General features: G+C 41.8%; 1 protein-coding gene and 1 long non-coding RNA gene across 9 annotated transcripts in view; one reads left to right on the top strand and one right to left on the bottom strand.

The window, feature by feature from the left end:
• CNNM1 (cyclin and CBS domain divalent metal cation transport mediator 1) overlaps positions 1 to 19485 on the bottom strand; it is a 58927-nt gene extending 39442 nt beyond the window's left edge. For 2 of the 6 annotated variants that reach the window (XR_013368093.1, XM_077878044.1), the window contains exon 1: positions 17604 to 19485. Coding sequence is in view for 5 of the 6 variants with exons in the window: in XM_077878044.1 (XP_077734170.1) it covers positions 17604 to 19167 (1564 nt within the window). In the remaining variant the exon portion in view is untranslated. The remainder of the gene's footprint in view (positions 1 to 17603) is intronic. The other 4 variants (XM_077878042.1, XM_077878043.1, XM_077878040.1 and 1 more) reach the window with 4 other exon arrangements.
• LOC144301283 (uncharacterized) lies at positions 167 to 27727 on the top strand. Of its 3 annotated transcripts, none has more exons than XR_013368094.1 (6): positions 167 to 279; positions 407 to 582; positions 11041 to 11135; positions 14893 to 14981; positions 24840 to 24893; positions 26119 to 27727. It is a non-coding gene; the product is annotated as an uncharacterized LOC144301283 (long non-coding RNA). The 3 variants fall into 3 exon arrangements; XR_013368096.1 differs by lacking the exon at positions 26119 to 27727 and adding an exon at positions 25457 to 25577; XR_013368095.1 differs by lacking the exon at positions 407 to 582.
• The last annotated feature ends 167 nt before the right edge of the window (positions 27728 to 27894 follow it).

A 27894-nucleotide genomic window follows, 5' to 3' on the forward strand; every position in this document is an offset into this window, starting at 1 on the left:
TATGATTCCAAATCTATGAAATGTCCAGAATAGGCTAACCTATACAGAAAGAAAGTAGTTTAGCGATTGCCAGGAGCTAGGGGAAGAAAGGGATGGGGAAAAACTCTGGGGTTTCTTTTGGAGTGATGAAATGTTCTAGAATTAGGTAGTGATGGTTGCACAATTGATGGTCCACTGAATTGTATACCTTAAAAGGGTGAATTTTATCTCAATAAAGCTGTTATTAAAGCCAATTGGGAAAAAAAAGAATCAGTATTTAAATGAACTGGAAGTCAGTGGGTGAGTAAAAATAGCAACTGTTTCACAAAAAGAGAATAGAATGAAATATAAGAGCAATGCTGGTTTGGACAGAGGTGGCAATGCTGGTAACATGCTAGTTTAGAGTACTTGTCTTTTTGTGCTCTAGGATGCGGCAGAGACAAAAGCGGACACAGGCAAGGCCATCAGGAGAACAGGAATGGAGGAGAGGGCACCATCTTATAAATTTCTGTGGCAATGGAGAAGGCAGGCAGGAATGAGAATTTGTCACAGCTGGGAGGAAAGAATGTAAGAACAAAATCTCATTAAGATATGAGGCAAAAGGTAATGTTTTACCTCAAAAACTAGTGAATGCTACTGCTTTATGAGGTATTATGTCCCTAGACCAAACCATTGCGGCACTGAACACCAAAGGATGGGAAATCTGTGAGCTGAGTTGAAAGATACAGACACAGTGGATTTTATGGCAATGCACTTTCTAAAAATCAAGGCTACATTTGTCTCTGTTGTAAGGAGTATATTTTATTCCAGTTTACTGGTATTCTACTTCTGAACTGGTAACTACAGACACTCTGGAATGTTCTACTCTGCCATGTTCCTAGTGTCCAGTTTCTGCAGAAGCTCCAGCTCTGTCCCAAGGGCATGGCTTGCCAACATGTCTTTCCTGGCTTCTAGCAGCTGGGAGCTCCTTAAGCCTGCTTAAGTTTGCTTCCCTCCAGCATGGGTTACTTTCTCTCAGCCTCTGATGTACAGTCTCTAGCTTCAATGTTGTCCACACCCAGATGAGACACAAAGTAGAGAATATATACCTATCGCCTGAGTCTTGCTTGGACCACAGTGTCAGGATGGATTTGGTTGGAACTCAATCCTCAATGGAGCATAAGGGGTCAGTCACACCTTTCTGAGACTAAGTCACAGCCCTCCATTAAACATGAGACCCTCCAAGCCCAATGCTTTGGAATGCATTTTACTGGTTCAATAGGTTCTAACACTGGCTGTGTGTTAGAATCATCTGAGAAGCTTTGATGGTCTAAAGATTGGATCCCACACCCAGAGATTCTGATTTCAACAGCTTGGGGTGAGGCCATGGCATCAATAGTTTAATATATTCCCCAGGTGATGCTAATTCTCAGCCAAGGCTGAGAACTACTCTAGTTATTTATAGTCATGGTTCTCAAAGTGTGCTTCCTGGACCAGCAGCATCAGCATCACTAGGAATGTAGTTAGAAATGTAAATTCTCAGGACCCACCCCACACTTAGTAAATCAGAATATCAGGGGTTGTGCCCAGTGACCTGTGATTTTAATAAGTTCTACAACTAGTTCTGATGCAGTCTAAAGTTTGAGAAACTTTATGGGTAGGCTCTAGCACTCTGGTTATTTATCTGATGACTTACTAATAAGGAAGAAAAACAAGCACTGAGATTTCTAATAAAATCCTGGTCCCTTTGGTGCCCCTGGTTTAAGTTGCCAGATGCTAAGTACTTACTAAAAGAGAAGAACCTCCTGGAACAAAGGGTAGTTGTAGTAGCAAGCTGATGAGTGCTCTCATATGATATGGTTGGTTATGGCATTTGGTTCACACCGAGCATACAGTGAGCACTGACTATTTAATGCTGAGCTTCTTAGAGTGCCTGGGTGGCTCAGTCGGGTAAGGTCTGCCTTCAGCTCAGGTCATGATCCCAGGATCCTGGGATGGAGCCCTATGTCTGGATCCCTGCTCAGCAGGGTACTTGCTTCTCCCTCTGCCCCCTCCCCCATGCTCTCCCTCTCTCTCTCTCTCTCTCTCAAATAAATAAGTAAAATCTTGAAAAAAAATAAAAGAAAAGGGGTTTCTTATAGCTTTTGTACCAATCACCTCTGAGACAAGCTTGAGGTACTTGCACTATCAAATTCTTGGTGTGTCTCAGGTCAATAAAATTTCCCACTATTGAAAGTTAAACTAGTCATTTCTTTTGTCCCTCAAATCCAAAGGGTTGTCCTGGGCACTAGTTTCTAGAAGTAGCTTATCTCATTACCCCGGGCATTGACACACCCAAACTACACGTCAAATTTCTTAGAACGGCAACTAGGTTTTCAGGCGTTGCTTTTAAAGCAATGGTTCTCAACTGGGCTGATTTGATGCCCCCCACCCCCACCCCAAGGGGACATTTGGCAATGTCTGGAGACAAATTTGGGTTGTCACACTTGGGGCAGGGAATGCTACTGGAATGTAGTGAGTAGAGGCCAGTGATGCAGCGAAACATCCTCCAATGCCCAGGATAGCCCCATAACAAGGAATGTCAATAGTGCTGAGCTTGGAAACCTTACTTTAAAGAGACAGAATGTCAGTAAGCAGGCAACACCGCGACTATATTTCAGTGTTTGAAGAAGTAGAAATATTCTCCAAGGGTTTTTAATAAATGTAGCCTCTAATTGTTTAGGCACATCACAGAGAAGACCTCCTAAGGTCTCTGTTAGCATATGCCTTGAAAAAAATAGCAAATAATTGATTTGCTTTCTTTCTCTTTCAAAAATAGCTACAGCATTTTGCTAAGGTAACTGTTCCCAAGATAAAATTTAGAAGCTAAGGCAAAAGCATAATTGCTTAGAAATAGAGAACTAAAGAAAGCAGAAATCATGTTATGGCTTCTGCCTTACTTATGACCTTCACCTTGTAAAATACATTGATATTTGCTACCTTTTTATTCTCCCTGGTGTCCCTACCGCATCTTTTACTTATTGAGTGGACAGTATTGAGTGCCTCTTCTTCCTTACCTTGGTCTCAGTAACGCTCCCCCTTGGAGTGTGCACTGAACTCCAAGTGTGTTCCTGGGCACATCATCCGGGCACTTGTTCAAAACGCAGGTTCATAGGTGCCACCTCTGTGCCACATACAGAATCAAGATTTGGGTGGTGAGGTGCACCCCAGACAGCTGTTTCAATGGTATCCCAGGTGGTCCTCATGCACATTGAAGTCTGAGAAGCACTGCTTCTGACACCTGCTACTCAAAGTGTGGCCCTGGGACCAGAAGACTTGGCATTACTGGAAGGCTTGTGAGAGCCATGGCAGCTCAGCCCCATCCCCGCAGTCTGAGTCAGAATCTGCATGGCATCAGGATTTCCCAGTGGTACTTATGTACATTTGAGTATGTACATTTGAGTATGAGAAGAAATGGTCAAGACCCCGGTATTCTTCCCATGCTTATGACTGATATTTTTCTGTTTCCACTGTGGATTTCTTTATCCTCACCTAAAGATAAATACATGTCACAGGCTCTAGCTCAGTGAGTCTCAACCCTGGCTGCAAGTGGGAGTTACCCAGGGAGCTTTAAAACCTATGTGCCTCTCACAGAGGTTCCAGTCTAACTGGCCTGGGATGCTGTCCTGGCATTAGGATGTTTAAAACTTCTTCAAGTGACTCTACTGGGCAATTGAGTTAAGAGACTCTGCTCCAGTCCTTGATTCTCTGCCTCTCTCTTCTTGATTACAGATCCCAGAAGAGCCCATCACTTTAAATATCACCACTGTCTGTCTCCTGAGGACTAAATTTATATCTCAGCATCAGTGTCTACTTTGATCTTACATTCTGTTTTAAACATTTTGCCTGGGCTGTCTCCTTGTCTTGTCAAAATCACTTATCTCAATAGGAACTCATGATCTTTAAAGGGCCACTATCCTTGCTCTTCTTTCTGGTTCCTTCACTATATAGAACGTAGCACTATCAACCTTCTAGTTACCCAGGGTCATCACTCAGGAGTTATTTTTTACTTTCTCTTTGTTCCTATTAGGAAACAAAATCCCCGCATTCTTGCAATTTGCCTTTTCTTTTTTCATTTTATCAACAAGTGTTTATTAAATGCCTACTATGTACCAAGCACTAACCTAGGCACTAGAAATTGAGCAATAAACTCAATGGACAAAATCATTTCCCTTCTGTAGCTTACATTCTAATAACTAGGGGCGAGAGTTAATAAGCCAGATAAATATGTAAAAGCTACATCACAGCTCTAAGGGGGAAAGGAAAGTGGGGTAGAGCAATGAGGAAGTATGTGTGTGTATTACAATTTTAGGTAAGAGAGGGCAGGGATGAACTCCCCAAGAAAGTGGAATTTGAGTAAAGATCTGAAGGCAATGAGGTGGGGAACCCTGTGGATATCTCAGGGACACCCTGCAGTAGAACAAGAATCAAAAGGTCCTTAGTTGGAAGTATAGCTGATGTGCTTAGAATAGCAAGGCTGCTAGTGGAGTGGCTGCTGATTTGGGGTAAGGACAGTAGTAGGAGCCGAGGTCAGGGAAGTAAGAGATGGTAGGTGAGCCTGTGATAAAGCCTGGAAGGCCTTTTAAGGACTTGGCTCTTTGAGTAAGATAAAGCCATTGTACAGTTTCGTGTTTGTGTGTGTGTTTATTGTTTTACAAAAGAGTGATATGATCTGACTTATGTTTTAAAAGCCTCTTTCTAGTTGCTGTCTTAAGAATGGACACAAAGTGGGTAGAAGTAGAAGCAGAGAGATCTCATATGAAGCTCTGGCAATCATCCACGTGAGAGATGGGTGGTGGCTTGGCTGGGAGCTAGCAGCGGAGGTGGTGAGATGTAAGCAGATTCTCTAGATATGCTGAAAGCAGAGCATACATGAGGGATTGGGAGTGAGGCAAGAGCAAAAGAAGAGTTTGGATCTGACTAGCAATAACAATGGAACTACAATTTACAGAGTTTGGGAATATTGTGCGAGGAGTTGCTTTGGCACAGACAGCCTAAGCTCAGATTTGGACAGTTTAAGTTTGGGATGCCTTTCAGACCTCCAAGTGGAATGTCAAGTGGTAGCTGGGAAATATAAGTCTAGAGTTGATAATATCTTTGGGAGAATGAGTGAACGAATGAATGAATGAATGAATGAATGAATGAAACAATCATGGGAGGGAGACTAGACAAAGAGATCCATTTCTGAGCCCTGGGGCGTTGCAACCCTTAGAGATCATAGAAATGCAACATTTATGCAACAAATAAATACTGGAGCATCTGATATGGATAGGCCTTGCTCCAAATGCTGAGGATATATCAATAAAGATGATGTAGGAGGAACCAGTAGAAGAGCCCAAGAAAGAATGTCCAGAAAGGTAATGAGTCTCAGAGGTTTTCTCCATTCTAATTGCAAGTGCACATTCCTGAATTTCCATGTCCTCATCATATCCTAGACAACTGAATTAATATCCTAACCAATCCTCCTTCTGGTTTCTCCAGCTCCAATCAGTCTATCCACCAAACCAGACTGACTGCCCCAACAGCATTTATGAGCTTATTCCCCAGTTCAATAACATGTACCAGTTACCAAAAAGGATAATTTCTGAAGTCTTCTTGCTGCCATTAAAGGCCACTATGGGTTTTTTTTTTTTTTTTGGTATATATCTTGCCTTCTTTCCCACTACTCTATCAAAATGGACTGCATTTATTCCCCATTCCAACAATAACTGGTCCAAGGATATTCAGCTTATAAATAGTAGAGCCAATATTTGAACTTAGGGAACTGAATAGGACCCACCTAGCTGGCGTTTGTGGAAAGCTTCAAGAAAACTAAACGAGACTGGATAGTTGAACTTTAGGCCTCTCAGACTCAGAGTTTCTCTTAGAGGTAGCCCACAGGGCCAGTTTGTCTCTCTCTAGGTTCAGGCTAAACATAACTAGGATCCTCAGCTTAAAAATCACCATGATGACCCAGAGTGATCTGGCTAAGTTTTGACTGATGGTGACATATGCAGGCCATGAACCAACCCCAGACATGAGAAAAGACACTGAAAGGCAAATAGTCCTGGTCTAAGTTGTCTAGAGACCATACAGTTCTGGGCTAGCCCAGAGGCTATGGCCAAATGAGGCTGGTCCCAGGGAGGAGAGAGGTAGGGTTCCTAGGGGCTCTATTTAAATAAGCTAGACTCTAGAGGTGACCTTAAAACCTATCCTTTTGGAGGTTCTCATTGCAGGTAAAGACAGCCAACAGCTACTCCAACATTCTCCTCACTGTTTCTGAACTAAACCAAGTGGACTCCTGAGGGCACAGGTTCACATTCACTCCATTTTCCAGTTTTTGCCCTAGGGGTCATTGCTGTACCTATTGTTCAGAGAGTGTACACATTAACCCCTCATCTTCATCATATCTCTGCCAAATGGGGGTTGTTATTATTATTAATATATTATTAATATATGAATGGAGACTCAGAAATAGTGACTTGTCCAAAGTAAACAGCTCTCACTTCTATTCATTATGTCCAGTCACATTTACATGGGTTGGATCAGAGAAAGCACTTATTATACTAAATGACTAACTAGACACAATTCATGCAATTAGATCAGTGAGGTAGGAGGCAAATGATGCATTGTCTTAAATGTGTTATAGCACAGGTATTATCTTTAGCCTTTGCAGTAAACTTATAATAATATAGTATCATTATTCCCATTGTGGGAAGGAAGATAAGTCTCAGAGTGATAAAGTGTTCTGCCCTAGTACACAGCTATTAAACAAAGAAGCCAGGATCTGAGCCCAGTTGTCTAGGACGCTGTGTCTGTGTCTCCATGGCCTGAGGCAGCAAATCATAGATGTAGCTTCGGATTCTGCCTTAGTCACTAACATTGAGCACGACACTCCTGTCTCCAGATCACAGGTGCTTCATATGCAAAAAAGGGGAAAAAATGCTACTGACTTCATATGCATGGTGAGTGCAAAATGAGTTACTATTTGGGAATGATCTTTGCCAATGTAAAGATTAACTGTAAGGGATTATCATCTTTAATTTTATTATTTGTCTTTTCTGGGCCTCAGTTTCCTCCACTATAAAATTAAAGGATGGAACCAGGTGACCTCCAAGTTGCCTTTTCCAGCTCTAAAATTCTCTACTTTTTTTTTTAGAGAGGGGTGAAGAGGGGGCGAGAAAGAATCTTCAGCAGGCTCCACACCCAGCACAGAGCTTGACATGGGGGCTCAATCTCACAACCCTGAGATCATGACCTGAGCTAAAATGAAGAGTCAGACACTTAACCTACTGAGCCACCCAGGCGCCCCTTAAATTCTCCACTTTTTAAGTCTAAATGGTCCTGGGCTACAAAAACAGTTTGGCTTTACAGGATGCTTCTTCTGAATGATATAGGATATACTAGAATTTTAACAGTGCCGACAGCTATAGCTTCTTGTATTTACAAAGGGTGACTCCTAATGTTTGTATCTTAATATTGAAGAATCCCATTGGAATAGATGAGAAAAAGATGTCTTGACACATGCTAGATTTCTAAAAAAAATCTATACAATCAAATCAAATTACTTTTTATCAAAATCAGGAAGAGAAACACAAAAATGTTACCCTACCTACCAGTCCTGTAGCAACCACCTTGATTTGGAAAAATGAAACAATCTCTTTCTCTAGTTTATTAAAGAAAGGCTATCCTTTGTAGTGATTATCTTGCTCTACTTCATCCAAAATAGAATAATCAATACACTTCTCACAAAAAAAAATTTCTTGAGCCACTGAAAGGCAATTATAAAAAGCCAACTGTGTCACCCAGAACACCATGGTAACCAGCATCACCAGGGCATGAAAAAATAGTTGTTAGTCACTAGGATCTAAGCCGGTTGGCAGTTTGGCTTGCTAAGCAACACTGCAAAAATAGCAGAGTAACGACCCATTATCTGGAGATCTGACTTTGCACTGCTTTATCTGGTCCCAGAAGGAACTATCCCAGGTCCATTACACCAACCTCATGCCCTAGGCTCCTGGTCAAAGCCTAATTAATCATTTATTCAACAAATATTTATTGAAGCTTACTGTATACCAGGCACACAATTTCCAACACGTATATTTACTTGATTCTCAGTTAAATAGAGGCTCTGAAAGAGACACAGAAAGAGTGGTTTTGTGAAGAGCGAGGTGGAGGGAGGGGTTAGCTTGAGGCCAGCTCAGAGAACTAGCAGCTGATAGCCGGAGGGCAGAGAAAAATAAAGAAGTAGACAGCGAATGGCTTTATAACACAGCATAAAATAACTACATTCTCTTGACCACCATCCTGCGTCATCAAGAAAAGATTAAGTTATATTTAGGATCCTTTCCTAAGGAAGGCAGGAATGGGCATGAAACATTTTAGAAATATCACCACCAAAGATGGTTAAAATATACAGTTTTGGCCTTTGGAGAGAACAGAAATTATGTTTAACAAATATCTCATTCTGCCTAGTTCCCGCTTTTGCTGGAAGAAAAGCAGCACTGAGATCACCGCCTTTCCAGCATTCAAATGTGGTGTCGGCTTCCTTTCTGCCTTTATTTTTCTAGTTCAACCTCCTGTCTCAGCTGGAATGCCCTTTCCCTTCATAACTGCTTATCAGAATCGCTCTTTTCTTACTTCCTCAGAGAAGTTTTCCCAGATCCTTCCAGGGGATTTCTCCCTCCTGCCTTCCCCACAGATGTCTGGATGCCCTTGCCTGTCGGCTAGGTCAGGCTGCTTGGTATCCTTTCCATCAGAGGCCTTCTTCCTTTCACACTCCTGGAGGGCAAGCTCTTCCCCATATTTATATCCACATCCATCTCCCGAGCCCTGGTAGTCAGGCCCACAGGGAATGTTCCTGAACTTGGCTGCCCACACAATCACTAGGGGTAGAGGGAAGTTTGGCTGGCAGGGGTGGCACTTTCTCTAAAGGATGTTCAATGGCCCAGGAACCCACGTGGCCCCCACACTTGCCCCCTTTCCTCAAAGCCTTTGCACGTTTGTTCCCTTCACCTCAAAAGCTCTTCCTCTGGTAAACTCCTTCTTGCCACCCTCAGGATTCAGCTCAAATATCACTTAGGGAGGGGGAGGAGTCTATCCTTACCCACAAGACTGGCTCAGGACCCCTATCATAGGCTCTTATGGCTCCCTCCACCTTTTCTTCAAATCACTGTTACCACTTGTAATTATTTCTTGGTTAATGTATATATTCTTACTGTATGGCAAGTACCGGGAGGGCAGGAGGCCTGGCACAGAAGGAAGGAAGGGAGGAAGGGAGAGAAGAGAGAAGGAAGGAGAGAAGGAAAGAAAGATAGGGAAAAGGGAGGGAAGAAGAGAAGAAAGGAAGGAAGATAGGGAGAAAGAAAGAAAGAGAAGAGAGAAGAATGGAGAAGAATCCCAATTTGGAAAGGAAGACAGCAGAATATAAAGAGAATTGAAGAGTTGTGATGGAAGGTCCAGGGGCCCCCAGATTGGGCCTAGAGATAAACCAGTTTAAGAAAGTATTAGGAACATCCACAAACACCACTCCCCTGAGATACCCAAATGCTTTAAAAGGTCCAGAAACACAACCAAATGTATTTTGTATTTTGATTGTTAAAAAATGGAAATGGAATTGAGGTGAGCTTCTATAGTCTTCAAATAAGAGAGGACTCACCAAGGATGATAAAAGGAGAAAATGGAATTTAACTGCAGCCTGTGGGATTTAGATTAGATAAAAAGTCTGACATTGAAGGCTGTTTTTGTCTTGGAAAAGATAACTAAATCTAAAAATGAAAGTGTGAATTAGATTCTTTGTCAGGTTTTTCAGTGCCTCTTCCAGCTCAGATTCTATGGTAACCTTGTATTACTTTTGCTAGGCTGAGAAAAAAAATTATTTCAGAACAATATTACAACAATCATAATAAAAATTTCTAAGGAAAGAAATATAAATCGGTAATTTAAGGCCTTGTATATTTAATTAGTTCTACTTTTCAATTTTTGTTTTGCCTCCCTGTACATGATGGGCTATGCTTTGTTTATTGTTTGTTCTAATTATTGTTTAGAAGGTAAACATTCTAAATTCTACTGATTATTATTCAGCAATGTTTAACATGTTGAGCTTTTTTTTTTTTTTAAGATTTTATTTATTTATTCATGAGAGACACAGAAAGAGGCAGAGACACAGGCAGAGGGAAAAGCAGTCTCCCTACAGTGAGTCTGATGTGGGACTTGATCCCAGGACCCTGGGATCATGACCTGAGCCAAATGCAGACACTCAAACCACTGAGTCACCCACGCATCCCTAAACATATTACATCTAATTATGTCAGTGAAATAAAACTTTCAGTGAAAATAATTTTTTATTTTGTTTTATGAAAGACAAAAAAATGTAGCACTAATGTTTTGGCAGCTTTTTATAGAATTAAGCAATGGGATGATTATTCTCCCTGTTAAACTATCACACCAGAATTTGGAGTGATAAAGCAAAAACATTGACTTTTCAACCAGATTATTCCTCAGTGAAAATGTTACATTGTGTGTCTATGCCAGGAGCATTTACTGGCTAGTTGGAAGTCTTTTAAGCAACAGATCACATGCAGTAGAACCAAAGATTGAAGAGGATACCTTTCAGCTCCACAATGTCTGTCTCATTCACCATTGTATTCCCAGGGCCTAGTACAGTGCCTGGTCTAAAGCAGGAGTTCAATATTTACTGAATAAATGAATGAATGAATCAACCTATGAATGAGCAAACACTGAGTATGAAAATTGCAATAATTTTACAGCCATGCTAGCCTATAGACAGAATAACCCAACATTATGTGCCTTATGCTATCTTTTGTTTAGGAAGATGGTGTTACTAACTAGGCAGAGCTAAGTTGTTTAACTATTAAATACTAGAGCGATGGTACTCAGAGGCCATGTAGGTTCTGACTTCAGAACAAAGCTTTATTCTTTCTCCCTATTGGCATAGGGTTGGTTTTCTCCTAAAGACAATCTAATAAACAGAGTAAACTGCAGAAATTAATTTCAACAAATCTTTAGGGCTCCATTTTATAAATTAGTCTTTTCAAATTATAGGACTCACTCCCAAGGAGACTACAGTGAAAATAATATCATCATATTTAAAAAATCACTCTTGGGATTAGCATTGGATATTTTATTAGTGGAAGAAGGTAAGACCATGGATTTTTCTCTTTATTTTCCTTTCAGTAATTTGATTAAGGTTGTTACTATGGGTGCTATATTTTTAAAATGACAAAATATTAGAGGAGTTATTATCTCAGGATAGTGGGATGATTACCTTAGGAGATTTTCATGCTTTGTCTACTGTTCTATATTTTTCAGTTTTCTATATGAATATGGAGTATAGAAACTTACAAACTTCAGTAAAAATTTAATAAAAGACATAGAACCTAACCATAATCACTGTCTTCTCCATGCTCTCATTGCATTTTTATATTTATATTGTATCACTTTTATTTTAATGACTTATATGCAGGTCTGTCTTATCCATATGCTTATATGCTGAAATATGACTTGTGAATTGCAATGCTATTTATCTGAGGGGGAAAGGTGAGTTCAGCCTGCCTCCTACCTTTCAAAGGGGAACACTATTCTCCTATTAGGCTGTAGGCTCTTTTTTTTAAAATTAATTAATTTATTATTTATGATAGACACACACAGAGAGAGAGAGAGAGAGTCAGAGACACAGGAGGAGGGAGAAGCATGCATCCATGCAGGGAGCCCGATGCAGAACTCAATCCCGGGACTCCAGGATCACACCCTGGGCCGAAGGCCGGCACCAAACCGCTGAGCCACCCAGTGATCCTCCCAGGCTGTAGGCTCCTTGAAGGCAGGGATTGTATGTCATACATCCAACTCTTAGCACAGTGCTTTGAACATGACAAGGGATGGATAATTGTTATAATAAATAGATATACCTAAAAAAGTGGAGAAACCTTATATATGCAACACTTTTCTTCTAACACTTAAAATTTGCCTCTGTCCTGAATTGTCCAAAATGATTGGCTGGAGATCATTAATGATGCATTTCCTAGAGATCTGTGCAGATTGTGTCTGTTAAAGTTTAACTCCTTCAGTTATTCATTCAGTCATTCAGCAAACATTTACTGAAAACTTAGCATATGGCCTATCCATTGTTAAGACAGATAAGACAGTCTTTGCTAGTTATGTGGGTGAGCAGCACTAATAAGCAAAAACCAGTCGTACAACCTGTTAATTCAATGAGAGGTATGGGACAATTAAGTTGGCTCCCACTGGGGTTTACAGGAGAAGCTTCCCAGAAGAGGTGGCCTGGGTGCTAAGTATTAGAGGAAGAGGTGGAGTAGGGAATGCATATTAATCAGGCAATGATATTCCTGACAAAGAGTGCAGCATGAGGAAAGAGACAAAGCAAGAAAAAAAAAAGAGAGAGAGACAAAGCAAGAAAGAGTAAAGGGACAAAGGCAAGCAATAACATGGGTGGCCATGAAATTCAGCGTTGCTGGAGCACACAGCTGTGGTAGAGAGCAGTAAGGGATGAACCAGGAGGGGAGGGCAGGGAGCAGATCAGGAGAGTACAGCTTAGACTTTATCCTGCAGGCAGTGGGGAGTGCAGAAGGGTTTTAAGCAGGGGATGATGTCACCAGAGATTATTTTAGTGGCAATGGAGAGGGTGCATTTGAGAGAGACAAAAATCGGAAGAAGTGACATGACATTTCTTAGGAGGCCTTTGCACAAAAGAGTAATAGGTTTGTGTTTATATTTAAGAATCTTGGCTAACATTTATTTAGCATTTATAATGACAATTACTAAATAAGCAATAGAATACCATATTATCTTATTTCACACAACCCTCTGAGTAAATAAATACCATCACTACCCTCATTTTACAGCTCACAAAACAGACAGCTACATAACTGGGCAGTCTGGCACCAAAGCTTATGCTCTTAATCACTACCTCATTTGTTTAATTTTGGTCTCTTGCACTGGAATGAAAGCTTTATGTAGACAGGGACTACTGTATGTTCTCCATGCCTAAACAGCAGATATACAGGAATTATTTCTTGAATAAACTCAGTGAGTCAATTAAGTGAAAGAAATAGTGGACTATACTATATACAGATGCAAGAACTATTTTAGATGCAATTTTGGCAAATTTTTGGCAGACTTTGGTGATTGTTACAAACTGAATGTCCCTCTCCTGCCACCCAAATTCATATGTTGAAGCACTAACCCCTCTCCCCAGTGGGGCCTCTGAGGAAATCATTTAAGTTAAATAAGATCATAAGGGTGGGGCCCTAAACCAATAGGATTGGTACACCTTTATAAGAGGAAGAGAGACCAGAGCTCACGCTCTCTGTATACATGTACTGATGAAAGGCTGTGTGAAGACATAATGAGAAGCTAGCCATCTACGAGCCAGGAAGAAAGCTCTTGAACTTGGACTTCTGGCCTCCAGAACCATCAGAAAATAAATGCCTATTGTTTAAGCCACCCAGCCTATGGTATTTGGTTATGGCAGACTAAGACAGTGATAAGTAGGATGAGGGTGAGTGGTGAAGGGCAAGTTTCTAGCCTGGGAGACTGGAAGGACAAGGTTGCCACTGACCGGGGTAGAGAATCTGGGAAGAGGAAAGGTTTGTTATGGTCAATGGACCAACACTTGTTACCCAATACTTTGGGTTCACCTCACTCAAACATAAAAAAATATAGTAGAAATTAGCTACTTGAAGCCATTCATTCAATAAATGTTGATTCATCCCCTTGCTGTGGGGGCTGCTATGCTAGTCCTAAGAATACAAATAAATAAGATTCATTTTCTGCCCTTAAGGAATTCACAGCTCAATGGGGGAGAACTACTGTTTCTTTAGTAAAGCAAGCACTTAGCTGGAAAGACCTTTTTCCTCTTTCTCATTTCTAAAGACCTGCAGGTCATAAGAACGAAGTATAGAAGTAAAACTTCATACGGACAAGAACTTTGGAGTCATATGACCTGGATTTGAATCTGGGCCTTGGAATAATAGCTTAATGATGGTCCTAGGTAGGCCAAGTAACCTGGGTCTTAGGGTACTCACCTGTAGCTGCAGAGTCGTTTTATGGATCAGATAAGAGAAGATAGGTAGAAATGTTTTGTAAAATGCGACATACATGCTAGCAATCACTCAGCTAATTATCAAAACTCCATTTCTAACCTATGAAAACTAAAGGTAAATCAGCCACTGGCAGCAAGTCAGAGGTCAAAGGTGAACTTTGAACCCTGTGGGTGGCAGGAATTCTAGGATGGAGGATTATGTAAGACTGGCGTAGTGGGAAAAAGAGCAGGCTTAGAGGTCCTACAGACCTAGTTCAAATCACAATTCAGTTATCAATTGTGAAGAGCTGAGTAAGTCCTGTAATGGATCCTATAAAATGGGGTTGATAATGCCCACCCAGGAGGGTTGTGCTAAGTATGTAAAGGGCTTGGCAGGGTGCCCATCAGAACTGCCACTCAATTAATGGTGATTGTTGCTCCTATTTATCATTTTCCTCCCCTACCTCCAAAGGTGCTTGTTTAGTTAAGTTACTTGAGATGCAAAGAAGTGAGGGAAACAGAAGGGCTTTTATGATTTACTTTAAGAGTTATTTTTAAGGGTAAAGAAAACTAGTTCAATTCGGCTTTCCTTTCCTAACCTATAGTGCAAACACAATGTTTATAGAAAATGACCACTGTGTTATATGCCATGAAGCCAGAGAACACTCAATTGCCACTTATTCCTTGTATTTATTCTAAGTAAATCTACCAATCACTGTCAGTAAGGGTGCTCTGAAGGCAATGCTTCTCAGACATTAATGTACACATGAGTCACCTGGGGGCTTGTTAAAATGTAGATTTTCATTCAGTGGATTTAGAATGAAGTATGAAATTATGCATTTCTCACATGTTCCCAGGTGAGAAGGCCCTTGCTGCTGGTTTCTGGAGTATACTTTGAGGAAGGAGCAAGGCTCTGAAGGGACGTGGCAGGCTCTTCTTTGGCATGGTAATTCCCAGCTTCTCTTTAGCGATCTGCCTAATTACAGACTACTGATAGAACGCTGACAAGCCTTTTTCAAACCAGATTTAGAAATTCTGCAGCAGGACTCATTTCAGATCAGTATTTACTTTTTTTTGAGCAGCCTACTATATGAAAGGTACTGTGCAATGTGCTAGGAATACAAAGGTTAGTGAGACACAATTCCTGCTTCTAAAGACTGTCCTTAACATTATATGTTCTCATTCATTTGGGGAATATAAATAATAGTGAAAGGGAATATAAGGGAAGGGAGAAGAAATGGGTGGGAAATATCAGAAAGGGAGACAGAACGTAAAGACTGCTAACTCTGGGAAACGAACTAAGGGTGGTAGAAGGGGAGGAGGGCGGGGGGTGGGAGTGAATGGGTGACGGGCACTGGGGGTTATTCTGTATGTTAGTAAATTGAACACCAATAAAAAAAATAAATAAAGACTGTCCTTATTCTGACACTATATATCTTTGTAGACTTAACTTTCTAGGGGCAGTGTTCTGTCTCGCCTATTACCTACTACATAGATGCTCAATAAATAGTGAATGAATGAATGAATGAATGAATGAACGAGTTTATAGGAGTTTCATGAAAAATGTCCTCCGATAGCATGTAACAACGACACTATCTCAACTGCACTCTGTCTTAACTATCATATTTAAGGGATAATTAAGTTAGAACCAAGCTGATAGGGAGGCTCCTAATCCAATCTGACTGGTGTGTCTTTATAAGAAGAAATGATTAGAACCACAGAGATTCCAGGAATGAGCTCACACGCACTGAAGACGGACCATGAAAGGACCTAGAGAGAAGGAAGCCATCTGCAAAAGCCAAAAAGAGTCCTTAAAAGAAACCAAACCTGCCAACACCTTGATTTTGGATTTCCTGATTCCAGAATTATGAGGAAATAAATTTCTGTTGTTTAAGCCACTCAGTGTATGGTATTTTGTTATGGCAGTCCTTGCAACTAATATACATAGATTTTCACAGTTTTTATGCCCAGTCCAAGACTCCTTTCTGTAGGAGTCTTACAAAATGTAAGAATAATGCTAAGAGTGGTTGGATGAAAGTAGGGGTAAGGTGGGAACAAGTCATGCAAGGATTTGGGGGAAGATAGATGGAAGAGGGTGAAACAGTAGCCCAGATTGGGCTAAAACAGCTGTAATATACACACATGTCCCTCCCCTTCTCATGATACCAACATAAAGTCTACAAGCTGGGACTGAAAGTAGGTTTTCAACTTTTTTTCTCCCTTTCCAAGCCACACTTTGATACCTAACACAATTTTATTTGTCTAGAAAAATTGTGGTAGGAGGAAGACCCAGATTTCTCTTTGTATGAAAGACTCAGAGTACCTGTGATGATCAAGTAGTAAGATTGAGTGTTTGATAAACAAAAAGATGTGTCAAGATATGCCAAATGAGATTCCTGCTAGCCACAGGGAAGCTACATTTGAAGCTTGATTCTAAAGTCAGGGGATTGAATTTTTTGTTTTGTTTTTAATAAACATGCTAACTCATACGTACAGATGAATGCTTCCTTCAAAATGGTCATTCTAGAAGGTTCTACTCTTATTCTAACCATTTCACTATTCTCAACTCATTCCTGGAATTGTTTTCGGGGTTGTGAGATAGTCCTCTGCACTCAATGGTGACTCTTGAAGGTAGATTTGATCTTCAGAAACCATCAAGTGTCCTTCAAGTAGGAGAACCAGCCAAACTGTGTAACTCCAAGAAGATCAACCCTAAGAATCCAGGCTAATTTTTCTTGAGTGAATTGTACTTAACTCCAAAAGGGAGTTTCTAAAGACAAACCCCAAAGAGTAGTAAACATGCAATAGACACGGCAGGGGTGGGGTGTAACTGCTCTGAAGGAAACCCCATTCATTTGTATATGCAGATTTTCTAGTGGTTCCCTTTACCAGAATATTTCCTCACATCCAGATATACTGTCCCTCATGGGAACCCAGGTCCCAGAAGTATAAGGACTTCACTGCCTTAGTCAACTTTTTATCCAACCTGGGTACTGATAAAGTTAAATAAGGAGAAAGAACTAGTAGACTGTTTGGGGCTTCTGTGATTCAAAGGACAGAAAGGGGACCCAGAGAGAAGTTCCTGAGACAACTTTCTGCTCCAAGTAAGAAAGACATTATCAGCAGCTGGAGCTGTCCAACAATGGAGTTAGTTTGCCTGGGAGACTGTGAGTTCCCAGCCCCGGGAAAAGTTTAAAAGGAAGACTCCTTGTTAGGGGACGCTATAGAGGATCCTCCTCTATTGGGTGGGGAACTGTCCAATGACCTCCAAGGACCTTGGTCCAACCTGCACAATAATACCTGGCAATTGTTAGATCCTGAAAAAGACTGAAAGGGAATGAATGAGGAATATGGCACATCTTGTGAGCCAAGGCAAAGGTTAGAGGTTGGGGCTTAGTCGGCTGCAAGGAAGGTAGTGAAATGAAAATAGCCACCAAGAGGTGGGGCCTTCCTTCAGTTTCTGCGATCACAGAGAGTTGCTTTGCACATCTGAAAGCTCTCATGTTTACGAAAGAATCATACTTTTGGAGTGGGAAGTAGCTGAGAGAGGAGACAGACCACTGCTCACCCTTCTTAAACTCCTCCAGCACCGTGTCCAGCCGGGTGTCATTGAAGACGCAGTGCAGGGGCCGGTTGTAGAAGCGAGTGACCGTGAGCAGCGGCGTGCAATCGTCGGGGTCCACGAAGGCCAAGTCCTTGACAAACAGAATGTCCACTATGTTGTGCCGCTGATCGCCCTCGTACACGGGGATGCGAGTGTAGCCGCTGCGCAGGATCTCGGAGACCGTGGCGAAGTCGAGCACCGCGTCCGAGCGCAGCATGAAGCAGTCCCCGAGGGGGGTCAGCACCTCTTCCACCACCTTGGTGCGCAGCTCCAAGGCGCCCTGGATGATGTTGAGCTCCTCCTTCACCAGGTCGCTGTAGGGGTCCGCGGCCCGTAGCGTCTCCAGCAGCTTCTCCCGCGTGTAGAAGGTGCTGATCTCCTGACGCAGAGCCCAGTCCAGCAGGCGGCCCAGCGGGTAGCACACGGGGAAGGCGGCCGCCATCAGGAGTCGGGTCAGGCACACGCTGTGCGAGGCGATGGCCAGCCCGTGCCGCGAACACACCGAGTAGGGGCAGATCTCGGCGCCCAGAAACACGGCGCCGGTGCACACGAGCGCCGGCAGCCACGGGAAGTGAACGCCTGCCTCGCTGTAGGCTTCTCCAGTGCCCCCGACGCCCGGCGGCAGCGAGGCGTACAGCCAGCCGGCCAGCGCCGCGTTGGCTCCGGCTTGGCCCAGCAGCAGGGTGCAGAGCAGATGGGTGCCCCTGCCGCGCACGGCCTGCACGCGGCGCGCCTGCTCCTGCTCGGCCGCCGAGCCGCTGTTCCGCAGCACGCGTAACTCCACCGGGTCCAGCGAGAGCAGGCTCAGGCGCAGGCCGCTGAACAGGGCGGACAGGGCGAGCAGCAGAAGCGCCCCGAGCGCCCGCAGCCACGCGGGGGGCAGCAGGTCCCCGCCAGGACCGTACAGCCGCGGGCGGACGCGCAGCAGGAAGCCGCCGGCGGCGCCGTGGTGGTGCCAGGCGCGCCCGTCCCAGGCGCACAGGGAGAAGAGCTTCCCGCCCCCGCCCGCGCCGCCCCTGTCGGCCTCGCCCTTGCGCAGCTCCCGCACCCGCACCTGGACCAAAGCCGAACCCGCCACGCCTCCGGGACGCAGGGGCCCCAGGACCTCCACGTCCGACGCCCAGTCGCTCTGCTCGCGGCAGCGCTGCGGCCCCGGGGGGCGCGTGGGGACAGCGCTGGGCGCCACGCCGCCACCTCCCGGGGGCTCCTCGATGAACACGAGCCGCGGAGCCCAGTCGCCGGTGGCGTTCTCTCCCGCGGGAAGGGTGGGCGCGGGCACCGGCGCCGCGGGCGCCGCGGGCCCGGGCTGGAAATAGACGCGCAGGAGGAAGCTGGTGCCTTCCGCCGCGCGCAGGGTGCCCCCTTCCAGGGACACGCGGCCTCCGGCGGTGTCCTCCGGCCGCAGGCCCAGCAGCCAGGCGGCGGCAGCCGGGGGCTGAGGGGACAGAGAGAAGAAGAGCAGGAGCACAGCGCCGTGGCTGCAGCAGTCCCGGAGCCTGACACCCACCGCGGTAGCCGCGGCCGCCATCCTGCACCCGGCGCGGCTGCACGTGATACTGCAGAGAACGGAGCGAGATCTGGAGGGAGGAGGAGCCGGAGCCGGGAACCCGGCCTCGGGCAGGTCACCACGTGTGCGCCCCCTGCGAGCGTGCGCTGGAGGCGATGGGGGTTCAGGCCGTGCCCCCGCGCAGAGTCTTCACGGGAGGCCGGAGGCGGCCGCGCATCCCTGCACCATGCAAAACGCCCTTACACACTTCAGGCTATCTGAGGCCTGGCGTTGGAGCTCTGGAGCTCGGCCTCCCGCTCCAGCAGTAGGGGGCCCCTCCGCGAACTCCTACCCGGCAGTAATTCCCTGTCCGCCCCACCGCTTCCCTATTGGCCAGGGATATTTCCCAGCCTTTTGCCTCTCCTCCTGCCTCTTGCCTTCCCCCTTCTGGTCAAAAGATAATCCAGAGACAAGTCTTGAGTCTGTAAAAACTTTGCATTTGGTGTCAACCTGGCTGACCTTTTATGGTTTAAAATTTTTGGAATTGCTTCAGTTCAATTCCTTGTTAGGATCCAAACGTCCATGAATAAGAAACTGTTGAAATAAATTGTGGCACTACTGTGCGATGGAATACTATGCAGCAGGGAAAAAGAAAGAATGACGTGGATCCATTTGTTTGTGATGTGGAAATATCTCCAAAGTAATGGTTGAAAAATAGGGAGTGGCACCTGGATGGTTGGTTGGTTAAGCCTGAGACTTGAGTTCCACTGAAGTCATGATCTCAGGGTCTAGAGATGGATTCCGTGCTTGAGAGTCTCTCCATCTCCATCAGTCCCCCAACTAGCACTTGCCTACCCCCTGTTTAAAATAAATAAATATTAAAAAAAGAAAAACAGTGATATGCAGAAAAATATGTGCAATATGCTAGGTCGTATTAAAAGTTAAATGTACAGGTGCATATATATATAAATATATCTATATATGTATATATAATATTACATATATTCCTTTTTTATGGTTGGGTAGTATTCTATTACTCAGATGTACCAAAGCTTGTTTACCTATTTACTAGTTAAAGAACACCTGAGAGGTGCCTGGGTGTCTCAGTGATTGAGTGTCTGCCTTTGATTAAGGGGATGATCCTGGGGTGAGGGGATCGAGTCCGCATCAGACTTCCCTCTGGGAGCCTGCTTTTCCCTCTGCCTCTCTCTCTGTCACTCATGAATAAATAAATAAATAAATGATTTTTTAAAGAAACCTTATATATAAGAAAAGAACATTTAAGTTATTTCCAGTTTTTGGCAATTATGAAGAAAGCAGCTATTAATGTTTGGGTGAAGGCTTTTTTTTGTATTAATTTAATGCTTTTTTATTTTTTTATTATTATTATTTTTTAATAATAAATTTATTTTTTATTGGTGTTCAATTTACCATGGGTGAAGGCTTTTGTGGGAACCTATGTTTTCATTTTTCTTGGGCAAATTACCATAGGTCTATATTTCTTTTTATTTTTATTTTATTTTATTTTTTATTTTTTTATATTCCTTTTTAAAATATAAAAGTAACAATAATTTGCTATACTACCTCTAGGTACTTTGGCTAATGTTAGAAATCATTGGTGTGTGTGAGATCTTATTTTCCATAGAATTTGTAAGACCCCAATGATATTGATTGAGAGAGCCTTGCAAAGGTTACAGCTCAGTACAAATGGTTCTAGTTAAAATTATCTTGTTTTCATTACAAAGTCTTATAATCCAGAGTGGAAGTAACCCCTTCCCAGTTTGGGACTGGACAGGCCTTAGTAGACCGCTGGTCACATTCCTACATAAGCTATCTTCCACAGGGAATGTGAAATAGGATGCAGGGATTGTGAAACAAATTTACCATTGCCTTAAAATGCGCAAAGCCTGTATTACAAGCTGCCTTTTGCCTGGACAGCTTGAGAGATAGAAGGAAGATGTAATCTCAAGAGGCAACATTGAAGCATGTATGGGAAGTATAGGGGAAAGAGAGCAAAGGGGTCAAGCATGTGATTGTTTCTCTTAAGTATTGACAAAAACTGCTCTCACTGTTTTCCTGACGCTTATATCTATCTCTCTCCTCTCCCAACCCAACTTCCTTAGCTCAGAGCTACATGCTATCCTAAGAGTTCTCTCACCTCTTTTAGGGCACAGGATTTTATTACCATTATAACTCTACTTAACAGCCGTATCAAACTTTAGTGTTACCAAGGAATGTTGTATTTATTATTTCACACACATACACATAGCCCTGTGTAGTAGATGTAATTCTACCCATTTTGCAGATCAGGTTCAATGACTGGGTAAAACTTCTTTGGACTCTAGAGTGATGCTTCCTCACCTTGCAGTGTTGACTAATATCAAAGTAAAACCCTTCAGAAATACTAGATCAGGAGTTTAAAAACCTCAATTTCTGATTAGAAAGTATTACATGCTCATTGAAAATAAAATTTTAAGGCATAAAAGCATTAATGAAAATAAACTATAACCCCACCATCCAAAGTTAAACTGTTAATATTTGGCACATTTCTTTTTTTACTTTCTATATACAGATAACTGAGAAATACACACACACACACACACATATGCCTTCATATATTTGTATATTTCATAATCGAATACATATTATACATACAATTCTCTCTGTCTCTTAATATAGTGAGAGCATTTTCCTGAATTAAAAACATTTTTTTGTAAACATACTTTTTAATGAATGGGACTATTACTATATCTATCTGTTATATTGGGAGAGAGAGAAAACTGTAAAAATGAAACTTTTTCCAGTCACGTCAGCTCTGTTATTCACAAGTGTTAGGCTTAGGAAAGTCAATCCACTTTTCTGGGCCCATTTCCTTATCTGTGAAATGAAAGACAGTTTCAAAATCCCTAACCTTTCATGAGTCAGTGAGTAAGGGCTAATGTACACTGGGTGAAGATAATCTAGAGAGAAAAACTTTTCCTTTACTGAACAGGAGGTTCTGGAAAAGTACTGGATTTCCAAAACTCTACTATAACTGAAAGGATACTCAGGGACAGGTTTAGGCAGTGTGATTCTAGTAAGGTAGAGTTGCCAAAAATAGCTCCCTGGAATCTGAATGTTGATGAGATCATCATATCTCTTATAAAATAGGCACTTTGTAGTTTATAAGATGAGCAATTCCTCACTTCCCAGAGAGATGGTGGAAATTATACTTGCTTTTAATCTTAAGACTATGCCATTTCAGAATGTACATGTTAAAAATGCTTTTTATTTCATTACTTGTCATTCATTCAGTTAATTCTTGTCTGTGAACAAAGTGCTAGACTCTGTGTTAGAGCCTATGCATAAACAGATATCATGGTTGCTATCACAGAGCTTAGATTCTATTGAAGATGACAGACATGAACTAGACATTGCTTACCTCCCTAGTGAATTAATAACTTCTATGAAGATGATGGTCAAAGTGCCACACAAGTATATAATCTGGCAACCCATCTAGAGAGGAATATTTGGAAAGACTATCCCCCAAAACGGAATTAAATGAAAATGGAAGAATTTACATGTTAGGAAGAACATGAAAAGTCAACTTAAAACTATGATATATATATACTTGAAACTATGATAATGTATTAACAATATTCCTAATAGGAAATCAATTAACATTTACTGAGAGGATACTATGTACCAAGTACCTTCTCTGTTTTATTTTTATTTTATTTTTTAAAGATTCCATTTATTTATTTATGAGAGACACAGAGAGAGAGGCAGAGACACAGGCAGAGGGAGAAGCAGGCTCCATGCAGGGAGCCCAATGTAGGATTCAATCCCAGGTCCCCAGGATCACGCCCTGGGCTGAAGGTGGCGCTAAACCACTGAGCCACCGGGGCTGCCCACATTCTCTGTTTTAATCTTCACAATAGATAAAAAACTGAGGGTCGGTTTGGGAAATTCTGTAAAAGTTGTGTCATCAATGGTTAGTGGAGCCCAATTGGATACAGAGTCTGAGCCTAGAGTCTACAGTTTAAAAAGTTGGGAGAATAATAATCCCAAGTAACGTTTACATAAAGTTTATATATCAGGCATCAACTAACTCATTTAATTCCCATAAGAACCTTTGGAAGTAGATATTTTTATTATCATTTCCACTTTATATGACAAAGCTAAGCTATGGACAGATTAAGTACCTTGGTGGCCAAGATTGTACATACAATCAGTGGCATAAGCCCTGCATTATTTTACTCTACACACACTACACCTGTCACATTTTTGGTTACATTGTTTTATATAGTTACACTTACAATGTTCCTACAATTATAATATTCTGTTTCTTTTCATTCACTGTCATGGCATATTTTCCCTCAATAAAACTATTTATAAGCATGTTTTTCCTTTTTCCTTCCCTCTTCTCATCTTCTGGTGTTATGGTTGTTGTTGTTGTTGTTTATTTATTGGTTTTACCCAGCCCCAGAAGATTGAGTTAATCATCTTTCTCAGTTCATGGGCTTTGAAGAGGCCTCCTTTACCTCATCCTAATTCTCAATCCCATTCTCTCCCCTTTTAGGTAGCCACTCCAATATTTTGATGTGTCCTTAAATGCATATGTATTCTTGTACAATATAGAGATCGTACTGGTTTTTGTGTGTGTGTTTTATTGAGATATGATTAACATATCATAAAATTTGCCCTTTTAAACCAAACAATTTGGTGGCTTTTCATGTATTTAAAAAGTTCTACAGGGGATCCCTGGGTGGCGCATCGGTTTAGCGCCTGCCTTTGGCCCGGGGCGCGATCCTGGAGACCCGGGATCGAATCCCACGTTGGGCTCCCGGTGCATGGAGCCTGCTTCTCCCTCTGCCTATGTCTCTGCCTCTCTCTCTCTCTCTCTCTCTCTCTCTGTGTGACTATCATAAATAAATTAAAAAAATTTTTAAAAAGTTCTACAACCACCATCACTATCCAATTCCAAAATATTTTCATCTTCTCCAAGAGATCCTATACCCATCAGCAATCACCTCTTCCCTTGCCCCAGGCTCCAGCATCTGCTGATTTACATTTGTCTATGTATGTACTTTTCATTTTCATTAAGTGGGCTATAGAACCTGTTATGTTTCTTATATTGTCACTCAACACTGTTTGTAAAATAGGTCCATGTTGCTGAATGTGTGCCTGGTTTAATGTTCCTAAATGCTGAGTAGTCTTCAACAGTGGATAGCCACATTATTTTCATCTGTTCCCTTGGGGGTGGACACTTAGATGACAGTCAACTTTCCACACACAAAGCCACATTGAAATCCTTGACCATTCCCTACTGGACTTATGGGGGATTCATCTGGGATATAAGGACTGTGGGACTGTTGGGTCACAGTGTATATATACACTTAATTTCACTCAGTATAGCCAGCTTACCCTCCACCAATAGTCTGTAATTTCCTATTCTCCTACATCTTAGCTAAAATTAGTATTATTCACTCTCCAGATTTGATGAAGCTGATGAGTGTGAAGTGCTATCTCATTTTTAAAATGTGAATGTCCTTGATTCCTAACAACTTTGAGCATCTCTTTATATATATTTGTTAGTCTTCAGTTGTGGAATTAGGTGGAATGGGGTTAAAGTTTTGGGTTGGCATTTAAAGCACACCTGCTCTTTTATGGGATATACTTTCAACAGTAGTTTATGTCTGAAAACACTAACCCAAGCTTTACATTGCTTGTAGCCCTGGACCCTACTAAGACAGAAGCACGAATTGGAGCATCCCAGTACAGTAGAGGTAAGGCAATCTGGACTTGTTTATGTCTATGATAAACAATTAATTGTGTGGACAGCATTTCTGAGATACAGGAATTTCTATAGCTAATAAGAAAACTTTTGCATAAGGTAGGGAGGTTTTAAAAATTTTTTTCTTTCAAAAAAGTTCAAAGTTTTTTGGGGAAACCATTAATCCCCAGCATCTGGGCAGTCAGAAACTCAACTTCTCTTAATCACCAGCTAGTCAGTTTATTTAACACCGAAATCAGGTAATCAAGTATGAGGTACCAGACTAAGTCACAAAGAGATGGAAGCAGATGTAACCTTTAGGAAAACAGAAAAAAAATTGAAGATGTTTCTTTACTAAGAAGAAATGGGAAAAATGGAATGTTATTCAGGTGTGATCGGCTTGAGCACTACTTTTTTAGGATAATATGTTCTCAGATGGATAGGGGAAAAATAAATGGAATTAGTCTTTATTATAGCAAAACATTACTTTTTTTCTTTATAGAGCAATGTTTCTATAATTTTATTATGTATTATAATCATAAAAATCACATGAGAAGTTTGTTTTTGTTTAAACAGGTTCCAGAAGAATACATAGAAATTGGTTACAGTGGTTGCCTCTGAAAAGAAACTGGTACCTGGAAAACTGACAGGAGAGAGACTTTTTTCCTTTGATCTTTTAAATTTTGTGCAATTAATATCCATTTTCTATTAAAAATAATTTACATTTAATTAAAAATGCACATTCTTATTTCCATTTTGATTCTGTGGGTCAAGAATCTGCATTTTAACAAACATCTCATGCGATTCCAATAGAGCTGATCCATTGGCTCACTTTTGGAGAAAGAGTTATACAAAGGAATGGTTCTTAGTTTTTTTTAGATTTATGCATGCTTGTGAATTTTTAATGAAAGCTATGGGCCTTTTTCCTAGAAAACTGCACATTTACTCAAGGACACAATAATGTGAATATATAGTGATTACAATTGTAGGGGGTTCATGGGAACCCCAGCAGCTGCATGGCCATGATCTTCATGTTAGGGACCCCAATATAGAGGTTTTGTTCTACATCATGGCAAAAAAAAACTGTTTTAAAAAAGAGATGTTTAGAGACTTGAGAACACTGTTAAGTGTGTGTGCACGTATGTGTATGTCTGTGTGTACATATGTGAGACTGTGTGTGTGTATAAGAGCAGAAGTGATTCCTACTTTTGACAAACGGGTTCCTTCTCTGTTTCTAGAAGTAGCTCCTAACTAATAAAGGAACAGAAGATGGATCCCTCAACAATTCCCTTCCAGCTACATCCTGTCCACAAACATGTTAATGAAATTTGCAGATGACCCCAAAAGAGGATATGCTGCAAACACCAGGAAAGCCAAAGAAATTATGTAAATCATTAGCAATATGGCAAAGAGAATGACACTCAACTTGGAAAAATTTCAAGTAGAGGCATCTGGGGAGAAGTAATTGGAAAGAAAATTTTTCATGGGGAGGGCAACACCTGGAAAATAGTAATAACTATAATAGGCCCAAGGGTGATGCTAAATGGCAAATTAGATACATGTCTGTTGTATAATATTGTGAGAAAAATATGACACTGGCCTCTGGTTACAAAGCAGGGAGATAATGGTTCTTTCTGTTTGGCCCTAGTGAGATAGCACCTGGGATGCTGTTTTTGGTTTTGGACACTTCATTAGTGGAAAATTGTTGGTTAACATTTGGGAATTTGGAGGCAAGAAACAGAAACAATTAAAAGCATTTATTTGACACAACACAACCATTCAAAACCAACATCACAGAGGGAAAGAAGAATAATGAAACTCTATACTTAGATTGTGTTGCTGGGAAATCAAAGAAATCAAAGGTCTTTTCATTGTAATTTCAGCATGGACCCATTGTTAAAGCAGGGAGGGACTTTTCAGGTGAATTTTGATGATGTCTAAGTTCCTGGGCTATGCTAAAATTCTGTTAGCTGGGCATGTTGCTCTTGGACTATGCATTTCACAGAGCTCTAGAAAGGGTCCTCTTAAAACATAGATCTAATATGATTTCCCTGATTAAAGCCTTCCAGTGGATTCCCATGGCATTTAGAATAAACCTAACCTTGTAACAGGGCCCACATTGTTATGTTGAATCTGGCCTTTGCCTGGATCTTGACTTTTACCACTCTCCTCTGAGCTCACCAATCTTTAGCCATACTGGCCTCCTTGCTGTTTGTAGAGCTCTCCAAGATAGTAACAGGCTCATGGTCTTTGCATTTGCTGTTCATTCCTCCAGCTTCTTGCATTACTGATTCCTTCTCATATTTCCTCCTTTCATAAACACGTCATGTGAAGTCTCCATCCCTAGGTCTCCTGGGTGGCTCTGTCTGTTAAGTGTCTGCCTTCAGATCAGGTTATGATCCCAGAGTCCTGGAATCAAGCTCCAAATGGGGCTCCCTGCTCAGTGGGGAGTCTGTTTCTCTCTCTCTCTCTGTTCCCCCCTCCACTTGTTCTCTCTCTCTCTCTCTCTCTCATTCAAATAAATAAATAAAATCTTAAAAAAATAGTCTCCATCTCCACACCACCATCCGTTTAAAGCACTATCATAATCTGAAATAATTTATTTATTTATTATCTTTTCCTCCTGTTAGGACTACCTAGTAAATACTAAGAAGAGCAATTGCTGGGTCATATGGTTAGAGAATGGTTATCTTTGTAAGAATCACCAAAACTGTCTTCTGAAGTGGCTATACCACTTTGCATTCTCCCCCAGCAGTAGATGAGATTTCCTGTCGCTCCACATCCTCACCAGCATTTGCTGTTGTCAGTGTTCTGGATTTTTTTTTTTTTTTTTGCCATTTTGATAGGTAGGTGGTAGTGCTTCATTGTGGCTTTTTTTTTTTTTAAGATTTTATTTATTCATTAGACACACACACACACACACACACACACACACACACACACAGAGATTGAGAGAGGCAGAGACATAGGCAGAGGGAGAAGCAGGCTCCATGCAGGGAGCCCTACGTGGGACT

The sequence above is a fragment of the Canis aureus genome, chromosome 29, assembly GCF_053574225.1.
Source record: "Canis aureus isolate CA01 chromosome 29, VMU_Caureus_v.1.0, whole genome shotgun sequence".
NCBI classification, from domain to species: domain Eukaryota; kingdom Metazoa; phylum Chordata; class Mammalia; order Carnivora; family Canidae; genus Canis; species Canis aureus.